Source organism: Haliaeetus leucocephalus, unplaced genomic scaffold (assembly GCF_000737465.1).
Source record: "Haliaeetus leucocephalus isolate CR32 unplaced genomic scaffold, Haliaeetus_leucocephalus-4.0 Scaffold848, whole genome shotgun sequence".
In the NCBI taxonomy this organism is placed as follows: Eukaryota; Metazoa; Chordata; class Aves; order Accipitriformes; family Accipitridae; genus Haliaeetus; species Haliaeetus leucocephalus.
In genome coordinates, this window is record NW_010973284.1 from 4,798,425 (window position 1) to 4,814,782 (window position 16,358).

The window sequence follows — 16,358 nt, forward strand, 5'->3', positions numbered from 1 at the left end:
AATCATTCTGTTCTGCTGAAAGTTCTGTTCTACTGTCGCTGCCTGAATCTTGGTATAAAGCATTAGGGTAAGGTCCAGACAGACAACACCAAAGCTTCCCCTGCTGCTCTAGAGCCTCCAAAATTGGGGCACATTATAATTCTTTGATGCTGGAGTAAGACAGAATAGCAGCAGGCAGAAAGTGCAGTTCATTTAAATATAGTTTCATAATGTTTTGAAGCAGTTACGCTGTTGCTGAAGTCATGTCCCCTTAGTGTTAAAATGTCTTCAGCGCATTGGCAGATCTAATTCTGCTCATTATACCCTATGCTTTGCTCCAAAGTTTGCTTTTGCACCCATTTGGTCAAGGGGAGTAATTTGGACTGGAATGGGACCAAGAATGAGTCCTAAGAGAGCCTTCTTTTTGTCTCTGTCATAGTAAATAACTTTTATTCCTCAAAACATCAACTTGTTCCACCTTCTCCAGACAAATCACATGACTACACATGAAAGCAGAGGAGCTCAATCTGCTCAGAGGTTAGTTCTTGCTAAGGAAGCTGGTTTCATTTGATAAATATTTCAGTATGTGTTTTCCCCAATGTAACAGGACAAATTCATTCCTAAGCTGGGTAGCATTTCTAGAAATGTGATGGTAATGGAGTGCAGAATTGCCCTTCGCTGAACTGAGCTGGTGGTCCAGAGAGTCTGTTGTCAATTTTCTGCTGGTAGACAGTCTGGGTGATTTAAGAAGCAGCATAATGCTTATGCATGAACCTGTGCTTGTATTGTGCCTTATACTATGATTACTTCAATTACAGATTTGATAGACCTTTGCTTGCTTGGGGTGATGCTGTGCAGTTTCCCTATTTTGTGAAGCTATATTAATGTAGAATTGGTAGAATATAACAAAGAATGATGCCCCATATTTTTGTTGATCTGTAAAGCATCACATGCATTTAGTGTTCTGTACAAATAAGATCTCATGCTGTCACTGTTGCACATAGGATTTTCATTCGCTTTAAATAAGACAGTCTGGAGTTCTCATTAACAGCTCTTTTTACAGCTTTCCTAGGGCTGAGGTCTGTCTTTTGAGAAACAGATCACATGGAAAATGCTGTATCTTCTTTTCTTCTTATCTACAAGCTTAGTCTCATGGGAGAGAAGTCAGGACCTCTGCCTATGCAGGATTCTTGACTGAGGTCACTGGATGCAGACAGGACCTTACAGTTCTTCAGGGCTGATTTTATATCAGAGTTCAATCGCCATATGGCCCCTCCCCAGATCTGGACTGAACTTGAATGGTCCTGGTAAATACAGGCAGTAAGCTGTGCTTGAGAGCCTGACCAAGGTCCCACTGGTGTGAATGGCTGGGGACAGATGAACCTGGAGGTGTGCAGCAACATAGCTGCTCTCCGTCAGAAAAGCAGGTGAGTGCACCGTGTAGGACACTGGCAGTCCCTGTAGCACAGTCTTCTCTGCCCCATAGATCTGCCCCTGATAAAAGTAATTCTGTTGCCTTCAGTAGAAGCTCGCTCAAATCCTGTGAAAAGTGTAAACAAAGCTGCTGTGGCAAACCTTCTCTGTAGCTAACATTTTTCCTGCTAGGATGATAGATAAGTAGGATCCTTACCACTTGCGTACATGTGCACATATTAGCCTAGCAGCAAGTTGGGTTTGAAATGATCTGTTGCTTTTATGCCTCATATCGCTTAATAAATCATTAGAAATATGATAGAGTTCTCCACCAGTATTTTTCTTGTCAATGTTCATTCTTTATATTGGTTGACCTCAACTGCATGAGGTTCACGCTGGTACGAACATCCATAAATGCTCGTTTTCCAGCTGATTATACTCAAAAGGCAATGTAAGGTGGGCCAAGCAGCATCTATCCAACCTCAATTTGGGCCAGGATTTTTCTCACTGAAATCCTGATCATGTGTAATGCTGACATTATATTCTCATTAGTTATCAGAGTTGTGGACCTGCTGCAGAACATGCTGCAATTGACCCAGCTGTACTCTGCTTCCTAAATCTGTTTGAAATGTATTCTGGCTTCTTGGGGTCTTTTTCAATGAGCCAGGTCTTCAAAGATTTATTTTTTTTTCCTTTGGTCCCGTCCCCCCGTCCCCCCCCTTTAAATAGGGCTTCCTCTCCTCTGTTTGCTGGGTTCCTTGGCGAAACCATTTAACCTTGAAAAAAGGACTAGAAAAATGGATTTTGGCTTGGTTTGCTCCTAAAATGAGCTTAGGTGCAATATCTTTAATTAGAAGAAATGCAGAGTGATTCCTGCCAAGAAGAGCTGCTAAAAGTCAGTTTTCTAAATAGCTGATGAAGGAAGTAATTGGGACATCTGAAGTAGGTAATGGTGGTAGGGAAAATCTGATTTAGCTCCATTTGATCTTAGAGCAGGGAGAAGCAGTTCTTGATAGGTAGGGACTGGCTGGGCGAGGATTGGAACTGGGTTAGAAGTTTGTTTGAATGTCAGATAAATTAGTCATATGTCCTTCCTTTTTTATGATGCCAACAACACGTTTTCTTGAGCTGGGAAATCTGCTGTGGTTTTCCTCTGTCTTTCTAAAAAGGTAAATACAAAGATGTGCTTTTCATCAGTAAGATTTGAGCCACTCAGGCACTCAGTGTGTCCACAGGCCAAGGGCTAGGAAGCAGTACATGGCCTAGACAGAGCAGGGAGGTGTCGTGGTGATGAAGTGATTAGTACCCAGTAAAAATACCAAAACATCTCACATGTATGTCAAGAAGTATTTGCTCACGACCCTCTTTCCAAATGGAAAGGAGGATACAGCATCACCACAGAGGTAGGTAAACTTAAAACTGTGCAAAAGGACCTCACACCAAGAAACCCATAGGCACTGTAAACACAACAGCCCCAAAGGGACCTCACAGCTGCTCACTGAACTGCCTCGCGAGTGCAGTAGAGCCATCTGCAGCTGCTGCACAATGAAATTTCTAGTTTAACATCTGGGCTGTGTGGTTATACTAGAAAATATTACGGTAATTGGTAGCAGATTATTTTCTTTGTCTTGTGCTGTTACTGAGCATCATCATGTGTGTACTGTTGTGGTTGACAAAGAACTTCAATTCTAAGCCTCTATTTTAAGATGCTTACAACTACTCTAAAATAGCTGTCCTTTAGCTGAAAGTCTTCCTTTCTATTCTCAGCAGAGATGTGGGTTTACTTGGAAAGTTTCAAATTCCATTTGATTGTTTTTTACATTTTTGTGAATTTAAACAACCCCCCCTTCATGTCACCAATGAAAAACTGTATCAGATTTACTTACTGCATTGCTTTTCAAAGTATATGCACATTTGTATCAAATATAAACTTAGGAGATAAACAAATCTATGCTATTGCTAATTCCAGCATCTAGAAAATGTATTGCAAACTCTACTGAAGTGAGATATATACCTTTTTCTTTTCCTTTTTAATTACCTTCTGATTTATGACTTTCAGATTGGTCTTGGGTTTTGTTGTCTTTAAGCTTTCATTCTACCTTCTTGAGTGCTAGAACCTTAAATGTCTTTATATTTTTGTTTAATGCTCACCTGAATTCAGCAGCAGGACTTTTTCCCTAAATTGGGAGATAATACATTGGAAATTGCCTGATCAACTCTTAATTTCCACCAAATCTTGAAAAATTACACATTAAGGTTGTTTTTTTTTTATTGGTGTGTGGTTCTTAATATAAATTATGTTTGGTTATTTTCTTTTTGTCTTGCTGCTGCCCTTCCAAATTAAAGCACGTGTTCTTGCCTCATGGTTGTAATTTGATTTAGTATTTTAATCTTAGAAATATAAACACCTTCCCTGAATTTCTGAGCACTTTGTCTTAGAATTGACCCCCTTGACATAATATCTCTAGGGGGTTCTTATGAAGTACGAGGCTCAGATTTAGCCCTAATCTGCTACTGAATAAGCGGAAATCTTCCCTTGATAAGAACAAGCCCTGGGAGTGATGCTCGTAGCAGAATACTAAGTTTTCTTACAATTAGGGGTACGAACAGGTCTTCCAGGCACAAAGTCACTGAGCTTCATAAACACCTTCGGATGTAACTATTTGCTTTGTAAAGGAGTTAACCGAAGGTCTTGCCAAGAGTCCTGCAGCCGCAGTCAGGGCCCTGGGTACCACCACGCTGCTGCCCAGCCTTGCGCAGAGCCTGCTCCGCACGGACCCGAGCAGCCCCTCTCGCTCTCTTGCTGGTTACCATGACATTTGATCACCTAGAAATAGGCTCCGGGAAGTCTGGGTCTTGTTCTGCTGCTCTCGGAGCTGGGATTTGCTCTTCTGCTTGCGTGCCTTTGCGGGGGAGGGAGGCCGATAGCACTGTAATGCTAATTCCCTTCACCTGTCCTTGTTCCTTTCCAGATCAAAGAACCAGGCTACTGAATTTAGACTGATTTGCACCGCAGATCATTTAACTTGCTCCTCACAGGTTTTGCATTTGTTCTTTTGGTAGCTGAGTCATAACGTATTGAGATTTTCCTTTCTGCTGTACATCTCTATGGGTTAGCAGACTGCTGTTAGGACCCAGGCAGTGGTAGCTGGACTGTAGCACATCTATCCACTGCACTGCAGGACCATTTAGGATGTCCACGCTTGCTCATTCACAGTAGTGTAGTGCTGCTTCTGAAGTACTCTGGCTGTGATTAATTTATCTGCTTCTCAACAACCCCAGCTAATTAATAATCCTTATTGTGGCTAATATTGCTCAGACGTCAGTGCATTGTACAGCTGTTCTTACAGTGATTAACAGAATTAAAGGATATATGTGGATCTCAGAACATCTAGCAAAACTGGCAAAATAGTCATATAATAATGCATTCAGTGCCTAAAATGCTTCTTATTCTAGGATCTCAGCCTCTTAAAATTTTCTTAAATATCTTTTTATCATAGCAGTGATGGTTTTATCACTTGCCCACAGTGGATGGCCTTTCAAATGCATCATACCTCTTGAACTTTGTTTGCTGTTTATCTGCAGCTAGAGAAGTGGAAGCTGAAAGTAGGCATGTGGTGTGGATGCCACATATTTTTATTACTGCCATTTCTTTATTTTTCTATCAAGGTAACTGGATCAGGAAGAATAAATATCAGACCGATCTTCATATTAACTCTAAGTCATGAAAAATAAGGCTTTTCAATTCTGCAAGATTTAAGAAATGTGCAAATTGAACTTTATCTTTGTGTGTACATCTTCATGTGATTTCTCTTTTGCAGCTACTGTCTTTTAAATACTCTAGCAGAGAAACTCAACCTACAAAAAGTCGAGAAGAGCAGATAATGTTGATAAGCAAGCAGCCCTATTTCAGTCCTCCTTACTGTTTGACAGATCAGGAAGGGCAACTACTGCTAATCTTCACTACAATCTCAAGGCACCTGGGAAAAGGGAAATAATTTTTTTAACATCTTAGTAGTCATAAATAGTAGTGTTAATCACAGTACCTTGGCCTGATTCCAGTTTGGAAATTACATTCTGCTGAGCAAATGCACCCTGTTGTATTTTTAGTGATTCACTTTTTGTCTTATATGGTGGGGAGTTGCTGAGCAAAGTTAAAGAGCTGGGGCTTCCCAACCACCAGAAATGTTTTAATGGTGGATGAAGCCAACATACGCTAACTTTTCCTCCTTGTCCATCAGCTTAGTTTGCAAAAGTACTTTAAAAAGAAAAGTAAGTGAAGTGCCTTGCCTGAAGAGACACGCGGCCACTGAGTTACAGGGGACAACTTCAAAAGTGTGTGTGTGTTGGGGAAGACTGAGGCCTCTGATAAGTGACCAGATACTGGTGAGTTCTTGTGGGCTTTGCATGTATTAAAACTCTCTTTTCGTAAAATTTCTATCTCCCTGGTGAGAGCAGTTAGTCTGGGAATGTTAGAGAAAACAGGGTGGTAGGAGCTTCTGTACAGGGTAAGCAAAATAGGATGGGAAAAGTGAAGCTTTTACAACTGGTGGTACTGAAATTATCCAAGGCTTCTGGTTTTACTACCTCTGAAGAGTTGAAGTGAAGATATCCATAGCGGGGAAATGTTTAAAAAACACTTTGTGAGGATAAAGCCTTTTATCAAAAAAGACAGGGGGGTTGTGTTGTTGTTTTTTTTTTTTCACAACAGAAGTGTTTTGCTGCATATTGCTAATATTGCTTAAATGAAACTGGCTCTCAAGGTAGCTAAATGTGTCTGAGTAGGTTCCAGTAACTCTTGGGCAATGGGAGCACTCAATAACAAGAGAGGAAAAAAAAACATGCTTAATATGATCTGTTGAACTGGAGCATTTTAATCAGAGCTGAGCTCTGAAGGAACCAGGTGTTATTTTGCTCCTGGCAGCAATTGAAACTTCACAGGCTTTTCATGACATCACGTCTTTTCCATGTCTTAACCAGTGACTCATCTTGCTTGTCTGTTTGTTCCTATTTCTAGCTGCCAGGAGGAACAGTAAGCTCAATGTTAGCATTCTCTTATTAATGACACGTACTAGTCTGCCCAAGGTCACTCCCTTCACTCACCCTTGTCATTCTTGGTGGGTTGTTTTTTTCCCCTTTGTCTTTCTCAAGGTGACTTTTGTTTAGCTGATTGTTGGTGGCTTCCACTCAAAAATGTACTTTTGCAAAGGAAATGTCTGTGTGTCCTAACATCCCGGAGCTCCAACTGCAGAGCAGAGCCCTTCTGCAACTGAGCACTGGGCAAACGCACGGCTGCGGAAATCTCAGCCCCAGAGAGTGTGCAGTCTGAAATGCACATCCTGACATGAGAGTAGTGGGATGGGAACATACCAGCCACCTCGCAGGAGACATCAATAATATTGACCAAAACAACTAGAACTGCTAGAGGTCATGAGAAATTTAACACTTCACATTGCAACAGTCCAGAAAGATAAGAAAATTATGCTTTGAGCAGCGAGCTAGGTCCAGTGAGGAATGCAGAACAGGGCAGCAGTGGAGAAGGCTGCATGAATAGTTTGAGAGATCTGCCTGGAGGTGGGAAGAGAGTGGGGCGGGATGGAGGGTACGGATTGCAGAATGGCACTCTCAGTGAGACACCGGCATAGCCCCATGTGAGTATGAATATTTCCTCATCCATGCAGAAGGGAAAGTAAACAGGTCTCAGATGTAAAGGGATTGAGTATTACTGAGTCCCAGATTGGCCCCAGACAAACAGCCCTCTGCCTTCAGGATGTGCCTTTATTCTTGCTTATTCAGGTTATCTGTCGTGTAGAGAACAGGAGCTGAGGTGGCCAGTCTTGCTGAGAACTGAGCTGTGTTTGCAGGGAGTCATGTTTCTTCACACTTTGATGTCTAACAACTTGCTGCCCCTATAACCACGGCGCTGTGATGTTGATTATCCTGTCTCCAAGGCTGACCAAACTCCAAACAAGGTGCAAAAAGCTATATCATAGATGTCACAATGTGATGCTGAACAACAGAGAAGAGGTCTCTCCTTCACAGCTGAAGCAGCCCTGAAATTGTGGTTGGTGCTGGTCATTGGGGTTGACGTAGCCTCTGTTCTGACTCTGAGCAGCCTAAGCAAGGATAATGCGAAGAACATGCATTTTTAAATTGTTGCCAACCAGCTGGATGACAGGTGACTCTTATTCTTATGTATTATTCTTCTTTTTAAAAACAAACAAACAACAAAATCAAACCATAATCCTTTAAAAAAATCGAAAGGTTTATTTCTTTAGAGGCTGTTTGTGACATACACTGCTAGAACAGTCATGGTGCTGAGAGGATTAAATCTGGTACAGATAAGGAGTTTCAGTGACATTTTATTTGGAACAAAGAACTTGTGGCTGGAAATCTTCACTAGAAGAGCGATCAATGGTTCAGAATCAGGGATTCTGATTTTTCAGACCTGCAGCAAAGAGCATCTGTCGTGATTTAAAAACTCAAATATGTTTCCTGTGTAAGTACCTTGTTGTTTCTGCTGAGACAGGCAAGTAAATTTAAATTTAAGAAAAGCTGGTTGTGCTCCTATCGTGAATGTTTAGGTGATGGATCTTGTGAGTAGAGGGCATCTGCACATAATGCAAATGCATTTAGGTCTTTTTCTCCTCTGATAAACACTGAATTTTGATTGCTCATTAATGTGAAACCTTCAAATTTTTGTTTCAAACTACCAACTAATGGTCTTGTGGGGTTTTTTAATTGTCTGTATCAAGGACAGGCGCATATGTAAGCTACAAAAGAACAGAGTTGTTAGCACGTTAGTGTAAATAGACCTCAGAGAGGCTCTTCCATGCTAGGTTACAACCAAGCTTTCTTATTCCTCATCAGGGACAGCCAAACAGGCTTCTGGATGCTGAAGGCACAGGCTATTCTTCCTAGGCATTTGGCTAGACTGTTAATTAGAGCTACACTGGGTTTCTGCTGATCCCTCCCTGCCTGTGCCTCATCTACCTGTTTTCTAATGAGTTTGTGGTCTACCTGGAAATCTTGCAAACAACTCGGGGGGTGGGGGGAAGCAATCCGCATCAGTTATTTTCTCCTTCATTAGATAAACGTCTTCCACATAAAAACCTGAAATGCCTAATTACCTAAGGTTTGTGGTGTTTTAAACTAATGTAAGGGCAGCTACTGTAAATGCTGAAGAAACTGAGCTCAGATTTTGCAGTTTGTTTTATTTTATTTGTGTTGAAGTATCTGGGAGGGGTGGGGGCTGTTCACTGAAGCTAGCATAAAACATGGTGTAAGTCAAGAAAATTAAGCCAGTTTATAGCTGTCTAAGAAGCTAACATAACCTGAAGTAAAAAAATCACTTCAGGGTGATATTACAAAGATTCAAATGGATTTGGAGAAATGCAACTAAAAACCTTTAAGGGGAGATGACATGCTCTGTACCTGTACAGTAAAACAGAGAGAGGAATCCATCAGTGACTCACATAGAGATGAATCACATCTCTGCATTGTACCACATGGCTGCCAGGGCAAGGTTATGAATAAACTTTACATACCATGAAATATAGGATGCCCCCCCCCCCCCCCCGCCCCCGATAACCTGAGAAGGCAGACACCTAAATATATACTAATGAATATGCAAATTGCCTTCCTAATGAGGTAAGTGCATTGTCCACCAGAGAACAGGTTATGACTAAGCAAATGCATGTAGCCCTTTGGGGTTCTGAACCTCCTGCAGCCACGTCCCTGTCTCGCTAACGTATAAATGGGGGCCCACCCCCACACGCAGGGGGTTCACAGGCAGAATAGTGAAATCAACAAACCAGAATTATTACATTTCAGAGCTTTCAGACAATAGCATAGTTTGCCTTTAAGATAGATGAACTCTGTGGGCTGAGTCCAGTTCCTCACTGAGCCAAGGCACTGAAGATGGTACCTGGGCAGGTTTTGGAAGCCACCCTCAGAGTCCCTTGGGGCTGCTTCCCAGGACAGCCTGGATGTACATCCTCAGAGCAAACTCTTTGCTCTGAGCCATTGTCAAATTTAATTTCTTTCCAAATTATTCTGCATGTGGCTAGACAATGCGTCTTGCAGTTGCTTACTGTCTGGTCACAGCCTCATGCTCTAAGCCGAAATGAGCACTAGTTAAACACAGAGCAGAAAATAGAAGATGAGATAGAAGAACCTGGGAATGCAAGCATAAAACAATAATGCTGTGAGCATGAGAACTGAAGAAGCCCGACTTCCTATGGATTTGTTTCTTTTTGTTGGTTGCAGGATCTGAGAACTTACTGATTTAGGTCTTTCTCCTAATGAGGCATGAGGAACGCCTCTCTCCTGTGGATCCTTTGGTGTTGGAAAAAGATAAGCATTGCACTTAAGCTTTTTTCCCCTGCTAAGGTTTACTTAAAGGTCTCTCTTCTTCACATTACCAACTATTTTTGTGACAATTGTAAGAATGTACCTTTGAGACCATTTCCCCTCAGTCAAATTTGATCACAAGTCAGAATAGTTGTAATGAGCATATACACATGCATGTGTGGAGACTGATGATTTAATAAGCCTCATGTCCTTAGGAAGTCACGCTAAAATAAAGCAACTACCATGTCTCTGAATAAACAGAACAATACTATTGCTGCTGAGACCTGCGCCACTTGAAGAAGTATAGTTGGGATCTAGTTGGCACGGCTGGTTTAGCTGTTCAGCAGCTAAGCGAGGTTGTGGTGTCAGTGAATACTAGAGTGCTCTGTGATGGATTTATCAATGGCAGGAGAAGAAATGGTCAGTCAGGCTGCAAGGTGTAGTCCACCTCATTCTGGTGGTACTTGTCAGGAGGGAGCAGGACTATTACTCAGCCCGTGTGCAATGCCTCGCTGTGATCAGCCAATGGACTACCCTGTCTTGAAATAAATGCACACGTTTCAAGGAAAAATCCCTTCTTTTTCCAGAGGATTGGTGGAGAAACGGCAAGATTCCTGCCGCATAATCTCTCCACTAGGAAACTAGCAGTGTTACAGCTGTGGATAGTCTCACGGTAGTGCAATAGGCAGAGCCTTTTAAGCAAGCCGCAGGGAGCTTATTTACAAGCACTTTCCTCTTACAGAGAGCCTCTGTGATATTCTGGTGCAGAACAACAGGCGATCATTGATGTTTTCCCCTTTCATAGACTGACTAGCATGTGTTCTGGAAGGGCCAACACTGTCTCTTGCATGCAGCAAAACCAAAACTGCATGTATGGGAATGATGGACAGGAGGATGAAATGTGTTTGTCCAAATGATAGATACCTCCTGAATGAGAGATACATTAAGCACGTGACTTCTCTCCTTGGTTCAGAAGGCAGGTCCAGAGGGAACAGATTCGCTACAGGACTGCTGATCTGATGTAGAAATGTTCCTCAGTTTAAGAGCAGGCACCTAAAATGTGAGGAATAAATGGTGTTGGCATCCAACAGATGGTAGTTGACATGTTTTCCAACTGCCACAAGTATTTTGAAGTTCTTCTGTTGTATATGCCAAAGTTTAACCTCTGTGCTGCCAGGCTGAACACAGAAATGACAACTGCAGGTAGAGGTATTCTACAACACTCTATAAGTAATGAGAATTAAACTGAACCAACAGAAGAGGATTAGTAAATCTCGAATTAGTATGTGCACCTCAGACATGGGATATTCCACATTAAATTCACTTTGTAGAATAATTTTCGTTGCATCAAGTCTTTAATTGTTGTCTCTAACCTCAGGTAAGAACCGCGTCACCTGCAGCATCTATCTCAAGGACGTTTTCCTGACTGTGACACTAAATTGCAACACATAAATGTCTTTTGCCTGGTACAGTCCTGGACTGTTCTCTGTTGCCTCTGCTTTGAAGTGTCAGCTTTCAGTGAACTCTGCTAACATTTTTATTATTGCATTGAGGCTGAGGCAGAGAAGAGCAATTAAAGGGTTGAAATCTTTGGTATTTTTTTAATAGTACATGTGTCAAAATGCATTTAACAAATCATAGTTGATGCAAAAGCCTAATTAATGCTAAAATTTAAGTAGAGTTCATTTCAGTTGGGAGCAAATGAGAATTAAAAAATGTATAATAACAAAAAGTGGTTGCCTTATTTTAGATACAGGACCTAACTACAACTCCTGTTTCTGAGAACTAAAGTCTTAAAGCCTAAATAATCCTTTCTGTTCCAGGATACAGCTGGACAAGAAAGATACAGGACCATCACTACAGCCTACTACCGAGGAGCCATGGGCTTCGTCCTCATGTACGATATCACCAGTGAAGACTCCTTCAATGCAGTGCAGGACTGGTATGAAATATTGTTGTTGTTGGGTTTGTTCGTTTTTTGGGTAATTCTCTCCTCACAATTGTTTGTTGAGAACATTAGACATCCCACCCTCCACACTGCTTTGCATCATTGTACTCTTTGTTCTTCATGTAAACTCTGGGATAAATAATTTGGCTTTTAAACACTCTTTAGAAAAAGTCCTACGGCTTCACTTTAATTCAAATATAGTAGCATGCTATAGCAGCTGTTGGATTTTAAAGTTCTAATTTATTGTAAAGAAATTAATCCTTTAATGCATTATTTGGGCTTATGAGGTTTCTGGCTATGCTGCTAAAACAATCCAGTGGTTGGTTGAGTCAGATCTCATTTAAAATCTTATAAGGCTATATCTTTCCAAACTGCCTTAAAAAGTGTAGACACATGGAACAGTATTCACCTTGTCTAACTTGAGATAATTAAAAATCTAACTTTACCCATTTAAAACTTGTGAAGTTTAAATTAGTTGTAGTTGTAATAAGAGGAAGAAGAGCAAGTTCTAGGACAGAAAGTAAGCATACCCCTTGGAAGGGGCCTCTCTGTTACCACTGACTACAGAAAGCACCTGAACAACTCTGTAAGGCAGCGCTCAGTGTGGAATGGTGGGGTGGGGGAGAAGGAGTTACCTATTAAATGGGAAGGATAGGGACTTAGCCCTAAAAGTAGGTATGAAACGGATTCTCGGCTGCTATAAGCTCCTCTGGCTCCACTGAATTTGGTACAGATGCAGAAACACCAGAAAATCATTTCTGGACTTTCTGATGACAAAAAGCCTGGAAATATTTTTAGTTTACAGTGAAAAAAGAAAGCACCAGGTCAGCCACTTGAAAAACTCCATGACATTATCAAAGCTGCATTGGTACCCAGGCTCGTCTCCCTGACATTTTGGTGCGCGATTCCCCTTCCCCGCCTGGAGGCTCCCATTGTAGCTCGTGCCATCTGCCTTCTTCCTAGGGAAGAAATGTCCAATCTCACCCCATACTGTGATCTGATTTTGGAAGCAGAGCTGTGGCCCAGACCTTTGTCCTGCTCTCTTGCCTTCCAGGCAAGTACATGTACAGGGCAGGAAGAGTAGCGGTCTTCCCAGAAGAGCCGGAGTGCATGTCATTGCTGTGGCCATGGGCAGTGCCTGCAGCCCCCTCGGCGGTAGCTGATGGGAGCTGTTTTCTCAGCAGGGACCCAGCACAGTGCCTGGGGTGAAAACATCTGAGCTGCTGCTGTGAGGTGGTGGCCACAGGCACAGCACAGATAAGCAGAAGGCTGGACCCTGTTGTTGGAGTTCACATTCTGACATGGCATCCTCTCAAAGGGACACCAGATTTTGTAGGAAATGCAGGGCATGGGAAGGTAGAGGAAAGGCTGTGTTTATCCTCAGAAGTAATACCCCTGTGGTTCCTTTCAAGTGTCTTGCAGTCATTTCTGCTTGTTACCCTGTTGCTGTATACTGCAGATGGGTATGGTCAGTGTGCAAAGAAAGGCAGTGCAGCGGTTACTGTAATCTCCCAAGTCTGAGATATTGATTTGCAATGATCTCAGTGACTTACCAGGAGCATGTGACATATGCTGGCTATGGCACTGGCTCTTGGCATCCAGCTCAGTCTGGCTTTTTGCTGGACACATATTCTATATGCCCTAATCTAGGTTGTAACTCCAAAGCTGCAACAACATGGTTTGTTGTTTCTAGTAATTTGGCCTTCTTTCAAGGCTGCCCATTATTTGTTCTCATTGTCCACTGAAGCAGTCAGTCATGATCATCGCATCTAAAGATGTAGTCTCCACTTTCATCCCATCTCCAGTACCATGACACCATGCTGCAGAAAGTGAACTGCAACAGCTTCACTGAGCTGTTCTTCAGCAACTAATGATAGAGGAATAACCTTTTCCTTGGTAGAAACACAAACCCAAAGGCTTTGCCAAAACCAGGTTCCTCCATGTGGCACACCCTCCACCAACCTCAGATGAAGCTGTTTCTGCAAATGTCTGCACAGGGATTTTTTCCATAGGCATGCAGGCACGTGATCTAGGGCAATTTCTTTCACTGAACTATGAATATTTTCAGCTTGGTTCCCTGATGAAACAAGGTATATATGACCAGTTTGTCTGTCTTTCTGTTGGTTCCTCTCTAATAAGTTTTACTTACCAGTTTTAACTTAGCCAAAAAATACCAAATCTCAATCTATGAGCTGCCATTATGAGCTACTATTTTAACATTTGCACAGGTAAAGTTTAACCTGAAGCTTTGTATTGGAGATGGTCTAACATCTGTTCCATCAAAGGCAATGGTGCAAGAGCATAAGAATTAGGAAGGGCTGGCTTTGTGTATTTGACTTCATGTCTTCCTGTGCCACAGGGACCTCGTGAGTATCTTTGCTAAGAGCACCTTATCAGCCAAAGGACAGAGGTGAACCATCACTGTTGCTTTTTACTCCGTATGTCAGGAATCTTTCCAACCATCAGTTTTAAGATTCTGAGCACAAATGACGTAGTGTGGCAGATAAAATCGGCCTGTGGTAGCCCATTTCCTTCCTTTTGAAGCTTGTCCACGGGAGAGGTGAGGACTGTAGCAAAGCAGCATCGCTGTGCCAGCAGAGTCCTCTAGTGGCGATGCGCCTAAGAGACGTTTTTTTTCCCAGTCTGCAAAATTGCTTTCTAAACTTCCAAAGGGACAAGAAATGGAAACAAAAGCTTGTCTGGTGCTGTGCTGCTATATCACCCTCTGCCATTTGCTAGCATAGCAAGTAGGTAGGATTTTTTTTTTTTTTTCCACCATGCTGGGTGATATGCTTCAAAAAAACATTACACTGCATCTGGACTTCAGTCAGGAACCATACTCTCTGTGGCAAATTAAGGTGTCTACTACTTGAACTCCTTTAGCTCAGAGTCTTTATGTCCATGAGCCTAGTCCATTCTTCAGGTCAAGTGAGAGACAGCAGCAGCATACCTAATGATAAAAACAGAGCCCTAACACTCCTGCAGTGCTTCTGTTCAGTGCTGGTGAGAGGATGGAGTGGCAGCAACTGGGAAGCTGCACAGGCTGCAAAGTCAGTAGCATGCCCTTGCTGCTCAGCTCTGCCTTGTCTCATCCATCATGCATGGGTTGAACAGCCTTCCTGCTCTCCCTGCTGTGCCCAGGAGGGAGGACCTCCAGAAGAGTGAAAGGGCTGGAGCCAGAAGGTTTGGGATGTGAGACGGTCTGATGGGAGGGCAAGTGCCTGAACCACCTCTTCTCCACTAATGAAGCTGTTATCCTCAGTAGTGTTGCTCCTAGATTTCCAGGAAATGGCAAAGTTGCAAGCTGCTTTTTAGAATGATAGAATGGTTTGGGTTGGAAGGGACCTTAAAGATCACCTAGTTCCAACCCTCCTGCTGTGGACAGGGACACCTTCCACTAGACCAGGTTGTTCAAAGCCCCATCCAACCTGGCCTTGAACACTTCCAGGGAGGGGAGGCATCCACAACCTCTCTGGGCAACTTGCAAGGAACGTGTGTGGCCCGATACGTGAGTTGCCTCTCAGCTTGCAGAGGTTTAGGTGAGGCTGCAACAAACCACACTGGTTCTGAGACCATACTTCAACCCTCACTGAAATTAAATGGGGCATATACCTAGAATATATGCAAAAGCTAACAGCAAAGCTCCTCCCGGGTCTTCTTACATCCTGCAAGTTTCCAGAAATTACAGCAATTAATCCTACACATCCTTTCTCTCTTTTGAGTGTCGTGCTATCGTAGCTGGATAGTGATGCATTTTTTCAGTGTCCAGCTACAGTAAATAAAGAATACTGTTAAGTTGAATATTTTGTCATAAATGCAGCATGATGCAGCAGATCAGCTGCCCTTTCAGATGTTGAGAATCAATCAGCAGCACTCAGTTAATATGAATTAAATCCAGTAAGGAACCTGTTAACCTTCCCAGTTATTTCTAAAACAGCATATGTGGATGGGATTTGAGTGTTTTCCTGGCATAAAAAGATGAGTAAGCCATCTGCCATGTAATCATGGGACTGGGTTCATAAAGCAAATACAATCAAGCTTACAAGGATACCTCAAGAAAATAATTAGCAAATAAAATACGAAGTGAGGCCCCTTCCACTAACTTTTGGCTGCTTTCCATCCCAGTCCATTCTCATTGGCTGGTAAGAATTTCCCACCTGAATATAATTCCTGGATCCTAAAATTGTACCCATTCACAAAACCTTGGAATGGGTCAAGTTGTGTACAGTAGTAATCTGTCTTTTAGAGTAGGACGTTCTCCAGTCTAAAGCTTGTTCCTTCTTGCTGGTGCCCTGCCCATTGCTGTCTAGTGATTCAGGTTTTTTAAGATGCTGTGTAAGCAGGCTGTCAACATGAATCTCAGCCCATCTCACTGCTTTCTCTTGTACCGTCTCTTCCTGCAGAGTTCCCTACAGAAAACAAGCCAAAAGCATGAACAAACAGCTGAACCAGAGACCTAGCACTCCAAGTAAGCTCTTGCCCATGACAAACTCTTACCTTCTGTTGAGCTCATAGGGGTGTGCATAGATCTCAAAATTCATTTTCATAATTACACTGAAATTATAGGAAGGTAGCCTTGTGCAAAGTCAGCTCTCCATCAGAGAGAAATGTTTTCCCTTCTAGATCTCTCCAGCATCTTAGAGCTTATGTCTTCCCTCTAGCTGGC

General features: G+C 42.4%; 1 protein-coding gene across 1 annotated transcript in view; it reads left to right on the forward strand.

The window, feature by feature from the left end:
- The window catches only part of RAB3B (RAB3B, member RAS oncogene family), a 46,775-nt gene that overhangs the window by 22,943 nt on the left and 7,474 nt on the right, over window positions 1-16,358 (forward strand). Inside the window, exon 2 of the mRNA XM_010582388.1 lies at window positions 11,568-11,686. Within this exon, the coding sequence (XP_010580690.1) occupies window positions 11,568-11,686 (119 nt within the window). The remainder of the gene's footprint in view (window positions 1-11,567; window positions 11,687-16,358) is intronic.